This window comes from Echinops telfairi, unplaced genomic scaffold (assembly GCF_000313985.2).
Source record: "Echinops telfairi isolate 266 unplaced genomic scaffold, ASM31398v2 ScPeMD7_7469;HRSCAF=8507_1, whole genome shotgun sequence".
NCBI lineage: Eukaryota > Metazoa > Chordata > Mammalia > Afrosoricida > Tenrecidae > Echinops > Echinops telfairi.
In genome coordinates this window covers 70,165,575-70,178,584 of record NW_022111373.1, presented here as the reverse complement: position 1 = coordinate 70,178,584, position 13,010 = coordinate 70,165,575, and the positions used below count along the sequence as shown (strand labels likewise).

The following is a 13,010-nucleotide window of genomic DNA, read 5'->3' as shown; positions in this document are numbered from 1 at the left end:
GCACATAGGTCTATTTCCCCAACCTCATATATGAGGTTCTACATTTTTAGAAGGAAGGTTGGCATGTCTTTCTCCTGTGGAGCAGTGGATGACTTTGAACTACCATGCTTTGGGCTAGCAGCCAGCTACTTAACCACTGGGTCACCAGGGCACCTAAGAAGTGGAGAAGAATGAAATTTACTATAGTTCAAAGCAAACAGTGTTATAAGAATGATAGAATGGATCACACACACCTGCTACCACTCTGTTCTAGTCCCTGAAAATTATGAACAAGTTATAGCATCGTTTGGCTGCCTATAACAGCAGCTAAACCTATATCAACTAACTGCTAGCTGCTAAACCATTACTAGGCAACATTCTCAATAAATAGCAATTATTTCTCTATTCCAGGGCTCAAGGGCCTTAATTACGAACCATCTTCTAAATATAGAAATATCTCTCGTTAACACTAGTTCATTTGGCTCTGATTTTAGGCCTTTTGGATTCTAGATTCCAGGAATCATGGTGGTGCAGTGGATTACATGTTGGGCTGCTAACGTCATGGCCAGCAGTTCAAAACCACCAAGCCCTCCTTGGGAGAAAGATGAGGCTTTCTATTCCTGTAAAGATTTATAGTCTCGAAAACTCAAAGGGGCACTTCTATCCTGTCCTGTAGTGTTCCTATGAGTCAGGATTTACTCAGTGTCGGTGAGCTTGGTTTTATGTAGATTCCAGAAAAGGGGTTCAGAGGGTGCTGGGGGCTAGGAGTTGGGCTGCTAACATCAAGATTGAAAGTTCAAACCCACCAGCCACTCCTCAGGAGAAAGGTGAGGCCTCCTGCTCTGGTAAAGATAAACTGGCTTGAAAATCATATATAGAGTCAATTTGAGTTGGAATCGACCTGAGGATGGCAGTGGATTCGTTTTTTTCAATGTAGATTCTAGGTAGCGTGTTTGTTTATTGGGAAACTGGATTTTACTTTTAACATGTAGCAACCATGAGAATTTGTGGTTAGAGTTGTAACCCAAACCCTCATGATTTCCTTCTAATAACGTAGCAACCTGCCATAACGCTTCTTACTTTAAAAATGAGCCACCGCTCCTGTCAGTGCTTTTGACAGGTATGTCTAAGAACTAGCTGATAAAGGGAATTGAGTGACCCACTGTTTAACAAGAAGATGGTAAGGTCAGAATTGGAATTGTGAGCAAGTTTATTAGTCTCTGCACTTTAACTTGCCGGGCTTGCTGCAAAGCACTGAACTTTATGTCTAGCTCAACAATATAATTTCTGCTACTTTTTTTTTTTTTAGGTTTATGCTTTACTAAACACCTTAATGCGTGTGGTTAATTATAGAGTGAACATTTGCTGCACATATCAGGTTGCTGAATAGATTTTTGAAGGCGCATATCAAGATTAAGTCATGCCAAAGAAAGAGCACAGTTTTAAGTACCTTGATATAAATTTTTCCTAAAGATGCATCACAAGCTATGCCGATGATTACAGACTGTGCTTGGTGCTCTTCCTGCGAATGCTTTTCAAGTGTTGGTTCTCTGGTTACTTCCCTTCCTCATCCTCTTTCTTGGGGTGGAGCATCTCCCCATGAATGTTTCCAAGGCCCAGCCCTAGCGTGAGTGGAAGTCAGTGTCCTGATGCATTTTCCTTTTGTACCTTTGAGTTTGATTTTCTATTACAGAGCTAGCGTCTGACACCATGTTATGGGAATGTTTCGTGTGCCTAGATTATCTTTTTATATTTCTCTCTGGGCTTACATCATGATGATTGTGTTTTACTCTTTTGCAGGAATTTTAAACGGTTGTCAAGTGAGGTGGAATTTATGACAATTAATGGAGCAACATTACAGAATCTGGAAATCCTGCAGAATCAGGTCAGGCAAACCAAAGTGCTAGTTTTTTCAACTTGTTTCTGAAAATAATGGAGGGAGGTAGTAGTTCCTTCTTTAGTGTTGATGAAAATAACGATGCCCGTTGTCTTCAGCTGATGCTCTGCCTGCCGTCTCTTTTGTACTTGATAACAGTGTCTGGAGAGCTTTGTAGACTCCAACAGGCGGAAAGACTCCTTTGCGAGCTGTAGAGCTGCCTTTCTGACAGTTTCTATATCACCCAAGGAAGGACTGCAGGACAGGAAACTGGGGTTTCAATACCTGTTTCTCTAGAAAGACATCATCTCCGAGAATTAAAATGCAGTGAGGTTTTTGGTTTTTGGTCTGTTTGATTAATTTTGGATTATAATGGCTCCAGCAAACCTTTGACTAGTTGAAATAGTCTACAGTCTTGTTTCAAGATCCAGCATGTAAAATAAGTTACCATGATACACAATTTATGACTTAAAATGCTTGGTGCTTCACTTCCCTGACTTTTATCATCATTTATCTGATCTTTATTGGTGAATTTAGAAGATCATGGAGATATGAAAAAGTAATGCTTTTGTGGATTAAATTACCCCTTGCCAATGTGAAATACATTGTAAAATTAATGTAATATAAAGCCATAGGAATAAAAAACAGTTCTGAATCATTTGATTAAGTCATCATTTGAGCTCCATAAAATTGAAAGTGTTACAGCTCTCCAGACATCTGTTACTGCCATGGATTAAAGCCAGTGCCGAATGTAGCCCCCTGACTTCTAGATCTATTGATCAGTAACTGCTTTTCCTCACTTCCTGTCTTTCTCTTCCAGTTCACCCTTGTAGACTTCAGTGAGACTTACACTCATTCAGTTAACAATTGTGTGCCGTCATTCCTTCACCCAGATACTGAGAATCTTTCCTGCAGGTCTCTCTCATCAAGGCTGTGCACATTCCTGGGGTAGGAAACAGATAGTGGAGCTACATGAAGAAGAGCTCACTGTCAGAATTGAAAAGCACAGCCCTGCCCTTGTAGACTTTCAGGACATTCCTCCCTGTTCAAATCTTATTATAGTAGAGTCACTGTAAATACATGAGAATTTCTAAGGCAGAATCACCTACCATCAAAATACCCCTTGAAATTCCTTCCATCATCAGGAATTGGACTCTTGCAAAAGCCAGGGCTTCAAACTGGTTCATTCCTGCTTGGCTCTCTGTTATGAAAATGCCTTGCCACTCCATAAATCCTGAATCAGAATCTCTGTGTTAACAAGATCCCCAGACAATTCTTCTACATGAGGATGTTCAGGTGATTCATACATACATGTAGTCCAGGAGCCAGGGTATCAAGGGTGGACATATAAATTCTCAGCAGTAAAGTTGAACTAGAATGAACTGATTGGAAGCCTTGGTAGAAACCTAAGCTGGGAATTAGCATCATCTGTTTGTCTTTGCACCTTGGCATTGGCCTCCCTTTCTGTGAAGCAATGGACAAGATTGATGGGGAGGGACATGGGTTCCAGGGAAAGTAAAGCTGTATCAGGACATGGCATGGATGTGAGCACATGAGTTACCAGCACCTCTCTCCCTTCTCTTGTCAGAGCTTGCTTCTCTAATGATGGCAGATGGTTGAGAAATGATTTCATCTCCCCCAGTCTCTTTCCCCCAGGAACCCTCGTGCAGCAGTAGCCAGGCACTGGACTGCTAACCTGAACCCACCAGTTGCTCCCCAGGGAAAAGAGATGGCTGTCTGCTTCCATAAAGATTTATAGCCAGGGCAACTCCATGGCCCAGTTCTATTCTAATCTATAACATCGGTGTGAGTTAGAATTGCCTACATCAGCGGTTCTCAACCCATGGATCGAATGACCCTTTCACAGGGCTCTCCTGATTCATAACAGTAGCAAAATTACAGTTATGATGTAGCCATGAAAATAATGTTATGGTTGGGAGTCACCACAACATGAGGAACTGTATTAAAGGGTCATGGCATTAGGAAGCTTGAGAACCACTGTCGTATATGGTACTGGATTTGGTTTTGCTTGGAGCCCTTTGCTCCATCAGGCCAATTGGGTGTTTGCCCCAAGCACACATGGTGCCACTGCTGGTTGTCTGCTGTCATCAATTGCTTCTGTCTGTGTATCCTCACAGGAACTTCTGTGACCAGATTAGCTTCTGTGTGTGCTCTGCTTTGAGCTCTGGCAGCTTCTGCCACCTGTTTGATAGCTGATTCCTTCCAGCTGGTGTTTCCTTCTGATTATGAGTTTTTTTATCACAAGCGTGAATGTCCCCTAAGACCAAGGACTTATCTTTCTTAAATCATTTTTTCGGGGGCTTGTACAGCTCTTATCACAATCCATACAGCCATCCATTTTGTCAAGCGCATTTGTACATGTTGCCATCATCATTTTCAAAACATTTTCTTTCTACTTGAGCCCTTGGTATCAGCTCACTTCCACCTCCCCCTCCCCCCCACGAGCCCTTAATGTTTTATAAATTATGATCATTTTTCATGTCTTACACTGACCGATGTCTGCCTTCACCTACTTTTCTGTTGTCCGTCCTTCTGGGAGTGGGTTTTAGGTAGATCTTTGTGCTCAGTTCCTCCTTTCTCCCCCACCTTCCCCTTCCCCTCCTGGTATTGCTACTCTCATGATTGGTCCTGAGGGGTTTATCTGTCCGGGATTCCCTGTGTTTCCAGCTCTTATCTGTACCTGTGTACATGCTCTGGTCTAGCCGGATTTGTCAGGTAGAATTGGGGTCATGATAGTGGGTGGTGGTGGTGGTGAAGAAGCATTAAAGAGCAGAGGAAAGTTGTATGTTTCCTCGGTCCTTTCCTGCACCATGACTGGCTTGTCTCTTCCTTGTGGCCCTTCTGACAGGGGACGTCCAGTTATCTACAGATGGGCTTTGGGTCTCCACTCCATACTCCCCCTCATTCACATGGATATGATTTTTTTTCCTGGGTTTTTGATGCCTGATACCTGATCCCATTGGCACCTCATGATCACACAAGCTGGGGTGCTTCGTACATGTGGGCTTTGTTGCTTCTCAGCTAGATGGCTGCTTGTTTATTTTCAAGCCTTTAAGACCCCAGGCGCTATATCTTTTGATAGCTAGGCACCATCAGCTTTCTTCACCTCATTTGTTTATGCACCCTTTTGTTTTCAACAATCTTGTCAGGAAGGTGAACATCACGGAATGACGGGTTATTAGAACAAAGTGTTCTTGTGTTGAGGGAGTACTCGAGCAGAGGTCCAATGAAGGAGTATATCTTAACATACCTTTGCCCATCACAGTACTATGCGCATAGAGGGTTTCTGTAAGTACCTGCTCATTTATTTGAGGGAAAGAAAGTACAAAACAATCCCAACATGGATGGAAACAGCTATTTTGTGTTTCAAAATAAGATTTAAGGCTATCACTAGACGTTCTGTAATAAAAAGCATCCACCCAATGCCATCTAGTCAATTGCAGCTCACAATGACCCCGAGGACACGGTAGAACTGCTGATATTGTAGATCTCTATGGAAGCAGCCAGCCTGCTCTTTCTCCTGGGGAGTGACTGGTGGGTTTGAATCACCAATCTTGAGGTCAGCAGCCCAGTATTTATCCCATAGTGCCACCAGGTCTCCTTAATATAAGGAACGTTTGAGTAAAATAAACATTTCTACTTAATTATAATTAAAAAAAAATAGTTCATAAGCATAGTTAAGTAACTTTTACTAGGCATTTAATAATAATCTAAAATGAAATGCTTCCAGGGTACATTTCTTGAGCTCCATGTGGTTCACCTTTATCTCAGTACCTCTCGCAGCTTCAGTCTTTAAAATGATAGCTCTGAGATTTGGAAAGATTAAATTATCTTGAATTACCACAGAAAGATTAAATTATCTTTATCACAGTGTACTTCTCAGCACAGGAAAATATACAATCACACATTTTCATGATGCTGAGAACAAGGTTTCTGAATAATTTATTCTTTGTTAACGGAACTCTTCACAGGCTCCTTCTTTTCTGTGTTTTGTGTAAATTTGTATTCATTCATTCCTTATAGATTAATTGAACAATTCTTATCAGCCACAGTGTATTCTAGATATTTTTAATACATTTAAATTTGGGTATATGGAATAATCAGGATACATGGACAAGTAAATATTTGGGTACAAATTAATGAAACTTATTTTCTGATCTTTCTAGACTAATAAGAAAACTCATGGAAGTTTATTTTGGGTTTTAGACCATACAAAAACATCATTTGGGAGGCGCAAATTGAAGAAATGGGTGACCCAGCCACTCCTTAAATTAAGGTAAAATAATTACTTTTTCCCCCCTTTTAAAATTAGTTTTGTCTGTGTGTGTGAAAATACACATAGCCAGGCACAGTTTTAACCATTTTTCCATGTAGAACTCATTGACATTGATTATATTCTTCAAGTTGTACACAAATTCTCACCATCCTTCTTCAGAATGTTTCATCACCTTTGACTTAGCTCACTGCTCCATCAATGTCCCATGTAACCTTCCTAGTTGTCAATTTGATTTCACTTAGATAATCTTTTACATGAGCACAATGCTCCTGGTAGACATCATTATTATGGTAAGCTATTGCTTGGTTCAAGGAAACCTTCAGGGGGATTGCTTTGGTTTAAAGTTTAAAGATTATCTCTGGGGCATAGTTTTGGTGGTTCATCTAACTTCAGAGGCTCCTGAAAAATCTGATTTTCACTGATTGTTTAAGTTTTTTTTCTTTCTGTATTCCTCCCCATATTGATAAGAATTCTTCTGTAGAATCTTGATTCACAATGAACAGTACTGGTGGTTGGGCACCATCGACTTCTTTTGGTCTCATGACAAAGGACACAGTTGTCCCTGGAAGTAACCAAACAGTAATCTATGTCCTTCTTCCAATTCCAGACTCTCTATTTTCTTCTTTGGCCTCAAAGTAAATGGAAATCTCTTGTACCATGGGTGACCTGCTAGCTTTTAAGATCCCTGGCACTACCATACAGATCAGGAGGTCAACAGAAGCACTAGGAGACTGTATTAGACCAGTTGATGGGGATCCCTTAAAACTATGGCCTGACCCTCCACACCAAGAAAACAAATCCTATGAGATGCTTGCTTATGTCTAGGTGATCTCAGTGACGTCAAAATCTGCTTTCTTTTGTTGTAAAAATATACTGGGGTGGGGGGGGGGTGGCCTTCAAAAAGTCCACAGAAATATTCCACTATCTTTACATTCCAGTTTTCTGCAAACTTTTGGAAACCCCCTTGCATACCACATTTGGAAATGCAACTTTTTTTCAGGTATACTGTCTATTGATGTCAGTTCCATCAATCAGTTGTACAGCCGTTGCTCTTAATCAATGTCACGTGAAAATGAATTACAGTTTGTGTATTTAATCTGCAAATTATATTTCAGCTCACAATTGTAAAATTAAAGGTAGGCCAGCCTCCTAAGCACTTATATCCCTCAAGGTATCCATGATTTATTGAGACACAGGTTTAAGTTGGGGGAAATTTCACGATGTATTGGAGGATACCACGGCTAGAGTTCTGAGAGTTTTTCCCTTTTCCCAAGAATGAGCCTGATTGCAGCAGACATAGAATGTATTTCAGAAAATGAATTATTCTTTTAGTTGGTCGTCATTTGCATAAGCGAGCACCTGGGGAAATCTTTAAATTGTGTTTCAACTTTCAGAGGATTTTTTTCATCTCTCCTACCTTTTGTTCTACACAATGACTCTCTGGTGCAAAATCATGAGTGACTTTTTGGATAGTACAAATGATGTCTACCCAATACTTATTTGCTGGTTTGGTGACCTCATGTAGCTGAGATTAACCTTTGCTTTCCTAAAACCATATTGCCCTAAATAAATAGAGTGTGCTTTGCTGTGTGTTGCTGTGGCTGTGAGATGCCATGATTAGGTTCTAACCCACAGCGACCATGCATACATTAGAATGAAGTAGTGCTTGTTCTTGCAGCCCCGTCATCTCTCTTGCTTTGTGTGATGCCAGTGTTGAAGCTACTGTGTCAGTTCAGCTCACTGAAGGTCTTCTCTTTGATGACCCGCAAACGTTTCTCTAGGACTTGTCTAGAGAACCTAAGATAGTCTCGCCATTCTCACCTCTGAGGAGCATTCTGGCTGTTATTTCTTCTAAGACAGATCTGTTTATTTTGTTGGAAGTCCATGGTATATTTGAACATCTTTACCAACACCGAGTGCATCAGTTATTCTTCAATCGTCTTTATTATACATTCTGCTAACTGTAGGAAAGAAGACACTTTAATTTGTAACTCGGGGGCTTCTTTTTATCAGTTGATGTTACATTGCTAAGCCATTGCTCCTCTTACTGCCATCAAGTTGATGCCGACTCATAGTGACCCATCTGTGGGTTTCTGAGACTGTAACTTTTTATGGGAGTAGAAAACCCCGTCTTTCTCCTGAGGAGTGGCTGGGGGTTTCAAACTGCTGACCTTGCAGATTGCAGTCCAGTGACTGCAGTCACCACCAGGGCTCTTGGTAATCCATTGTTCCTAAGGCCCTTTAAAATTAAATAAATTATATTGAATTCAATTTTTGATTTTTCCCATTCTTCTTTAAGTTGTTATAGTCTTGTCAATATTTTATGTAGACACCATAAGTACTTACTGGCTTTGAAAAAAGTCCAACAATGTAGAATCAGCTTGTAAATATTGAGAGGAAAAGAAATAAAAAATATTGTATATTAAAGAATATTTAACAACAAGAAATGGTGGGTTTCCATCATTTGTACTTCTTTTATTGTGTTTAACTTAAATGTTAATATCACCCAGGCTTCTTTCCTTTGGGCTTCTGTTACTTTCGACATGACTTAGAACCTCGTCTGTGGCCATGGCTTCTCTTTTTCATCATTATCTTCAGCAGCTCCAGGCCTACACCTGCTAGCTGTCTCTGCTTTAGGAACGGTTTCCATTTGAATACATAAAACAGAGTAGGATCAAAGAATTCCCTTCATTGAGATAGTGATTTCTTAGACTAAAACTGTTTGTATGAGTCACCATGAAACAACAGACTATGAACTATAAAGTCTGAGAAATCAGTTTTTCTTCTCCTTCTAATGTAGTGGTTCTCAACCTTCCTAATGCCGTGACCCTTTAATACAGTTCCTCATGTTGTGGTGACCCCAACCGTAAAATTATTTTTGTTGCTACTTCATAACTATAATTTTGCTACTGTTATGGATTGGGCAACCCCTGTGAAAGGGTCACAACCCACAGATCGCAACCCCAAAGGGGTCACAACCCACAGATTGAGAACCACTGTTCTAGCGGGTAAATTATTTTGGTTAACAATGAAGACATTGACCTCTGTTCTTGCCGTTTGGTGAAATCAGTCAGTTAAAGGTTTGCTATTTACTGAAGGAAGAAGTTCAAGCTGCACTGAAATCATTAGCCAAAAAAAAGCAAGGCTCCAGGAATTGATGGAATACCAATCAAAATGTTTTAACAAGCTGATGAAGCACTGGAAGCATTTACTAATCTATGCCAGCAAATTTGGAAGACAGCCGCATGGCCAACTGACTGGAAGACATCTATATTTCTGCCCATTTCAAAGAAATGTGGCTCAACAGAATGCTCAATTACAGAATAACATCATTAATATCACATACAAATAAAATTTTGCTGAAGATCATCCAACAATGGTTGCAGCAGTACATTGACAGGGAACTACCAGAGGTTCAGGCTGGATTCAGAAGAGGATGTGGAACAAGGGATATCATTGCTGATGTCAGATGGATCTGGGCCTAAAGCCAGAATACCATAAAGATGTTTCCTTGTGTTTTATTGACTATGCCAAGACATTCAACTGTGTGCCTCATAACAAACTTGATAGCCCTGAGAAGAATGAGATAAGTATCACACTACCAAGTAAAGAGAAATGCAAGAGCGTGAAGTACGTGAGCACAGAGCAACAGCACAGTATCAGAAGGGTCATCGCCGTTGTTGTTAGGTGCTGTTGAGTCCGTTCCGACCCACAGCAACCCTTTGTCCAACAGAAGAAAGCACTGCCTGGTCCTGAGCCATCCTCACTCCACCGTCTGCTGCTTGAGCCCAGAAGGCTTAATCTTAAAAAGAACCTTGAACAACTTTTAGAATCAGTGCAGGTGCCAATAAAGAATTAGACTTACTAAAATGTGTATCTGAAGAAATCACCTAAAATGTAGTACAAAGAGGTAATGTGACCCAAGATATGAGATTGAAAGACAAATATATGGTTAACGTGGTCAGACATAATTCTCATCAGATTTTCAGAAGAAAATTAGAATGGGAAGAAACAGAGACTTTATTAAAGGACAGGACTTTTCATAATTCACAAAAAATGTGAACACTGAGATTTTGAAAGCATACTTAAAAGCCAACAGAAATCCACCTTTGGCTAAATCATAGTAAAACTACAATATGTTGAATTAGATATAAAAGTCTTACAAATAGCCAGAGAACAAGAAAGAAGAACACTTGTCAAAATAATGAAAGTTACATAACTTAATTGTTGCTTTCTAAATTCCCCACCTGTTCTGTATTTGTTTTCCTTCCTTTTGTGACCTATTTTGGGTTGTGTGTGTGTGTGATATCATTTTGTGTTCTTCTGGTGTGTCTGTTTCAGTTCGTTCTTGCTCCTCTGGTTTATTTTTGTGCTTGGTTATCTCTGTGTACTGTTCATACTACTTGGGAATTTGCAGAATGATGTGGAGCCTAGGATGAAGATATTTTTTTCAGAGATGGGTTTTGTGAGCTTCTACCAGATCAGAATGACCTTAATTTACATTCAGTGCTTGAGGATTTTGTTTTCTCCCTTCTTTCCCATCCAAATGAGGCTAACCAAGACTGCAAGTTTTCTGCTATGTTTTTTGCAGCAGTTTCTAACTGGTACATTGTCTCAGGGTAAAATGGTCTTACAGCTGGATTAATTTCATGGTTCTTGGCTATTTTGGGGTTTTGGTATTTTCATTACATACTGTTTTGTTAGTCCCTTGATGCTTTCAGGACCATGATTATATGTTTCTTCTGATTTTTAAATTGTTATCAGTAGGAGGGGTGATCTGAAAGTACCTCTTCCCACCATCACAGAAACAGAAATTTTGCTCATGTTTTATTTTCAAAGATGCAAGTGTCTGGCCTAGTCATGGATGGTAGCTTAAAAAAATTATTCCTTTTACTATTCTAAACAGAGTGAATTATGGTTTATTTGACAAACGTTGCTTCCTTAGAAGAGGAGGGTTAAATTCTTAAAACCTGTTGGATTATTTAAAATTCATAATAATGTAAATATTCAGAATAATTCTTTAAAATATAGTCTTATTTATAACATAGAATGTTTATTTCATGATCTGTAATACGGTTGATATTTGTGGATGCCAGCATAGTAGCATAGTGTTGGGCTGGGCTGAAAAGAGAAACAAATCCAGGGGCATTCATATGTGTAAGAAAGAGCTTGATATCAAGGAGTAATTGGATATCAAGACAACATCCCAACCCAGTTCAAATCAAGCCCATAAATCTGATATATGTCCCTCTTGAGACTCAACGCAGCCACATGCAATGATGGACAGTGTAGGAAGATCACAGGCCAGTGGGTGCAGAGTCTTGTGGATCCACTGGTGGTAGAAGCATTACAAGGCTCTGGCTGGTCTCAGCGGCGCGGTTCGCAATAGGAAGGTAAAGCAGAGAGAGAGTGTGTGACACGCCAGAGAGAAAGAGGAAGTTCCCAGCATCCTCAAGAGAAGGCCATGCCTACAAGGGGGCTGTGACCTGATTGAGAAGCTAGACTCCACCCCTACACTTATTTATCAATGTAACATGAAATTCTGTAACTACCACACTCCTGTAGTTAATATTTTAGCTTTTTTTTCTTTCTAAATAACCTTACATTTGAGTTATTGAGGCATTTCCACAAATAGTTATGAAGAGATACAGAGTTCATTGTTAAGAACATTTCTTAAAATGGTAGTAGCTATTAGTCACATGCCGTTTATAAGTGACAACCACTCACAACTGATGTAAGCGTCCTCACCCAGTTCACCTCAAAGTGTCAAGGACTCCAGTGACACCCACATTTAGTCCTTGGTTCTCTGGTGTTAAAGAAGAACATCTGTCATCCCAAGAACCTTATGGCCATTGTTTTTTTAACCACGTGTAATGAAATGACTCATGTCTCCTTTTCTTTGTAATATGAAGCTGAACAAACCAACAAAACCGAAAAGCCTACATATTGCTTTTGAATCATTTCCAACTTCTAATGACCCAATAGAACAGAACTGTCCCCGGAGGTTCTGAGGCTTTAACCTTTACAGAAACAACCTGCCTTCTCTTTCTTCTGTGGAGTGGCCTCATGGTTTCGAACTGCTGACCTTTGAATTAATTGCAGAGTGATTTGGCTCCTTCTAGAACATACAGTGTTGTAGGATCTATTGTAGGTATTATGGGCCTTCTTGGAATAATAGGATGCCTGGCTGGCTGCTGAGCTAAAGAGTTGGCCGTTTGGCCCCATGCACTGCTCTACTGGAGACAAATGTGGCAATCTACTTCTCCCCTCCAGGGCTTTCATACAGATTTGCTATGGGTTGGAGCCAGTTAGGTGGCAGCAGGGGTTTGGCTTGGGGTGTGCAATGGTACTTTTATTACTGCTTCGTTACCAGTGCGGTTTTTGTTGTCGTTAGGTCCCATCACATTGGTTTCATCCTCCTCCATCGTTGGAATCCTTAAGCTCAGTGTTGCAGACGCTGTGCCGATCCTTCTCAAAAGGTGCTTCCCCTTTTTTGCTCACCCTCTTCTTTACCGAGCTCCCCAGCCTGGTCCTTCCTCATAATGTGTCCAAAGCACAGGAGAGAAGCCTTGTCATACACTCTTCTAAGGACGATTCTTGTTGTACTTCTTCCAACACGATTTGTTCATTCTTCCAGCACGCCATGGTATAGTTGCTATTCCTATCAACTTCCTACGTCAAAAGTGTTAGTTCTTCGTCAATCGTTTTCATTCGTTGTCCAGCTTTCATGCACATGAGAAAGCGATTGAACATACAAGACCACCTGACTCGGGTCAGGGACACCTTATTCCTCAGAGAGTGCCTTTTTTTTTTTTGCTTAAAAAAAATCATTTTATTGGGAGTTCTTACAGCTCTTAT

The 13,010-nt window shown here is 40.3% G+C and overlaps 1 protein-coding gene across 1 annotated transcript in view; it reads left to right on the top strand.

Moving 5' to 3' along the window:
- The window catches only part of MSH3 (mutS homolog 3), a 198,399-nt gene that overhangs the window by 87,917 nt on the left and 97,472 nt on the right, over window positions 1-13,010 (top strand). Inside the window, 2 exon segments of the mRNA XM_045285208.1 lie at window positions 1,780-1,864; window positions 6,043-6,152. Coding sequence (XP_045141143.1) covers window positions 1,780-1,864; window positions 6,043-6,152 — 195 coding nt within the window.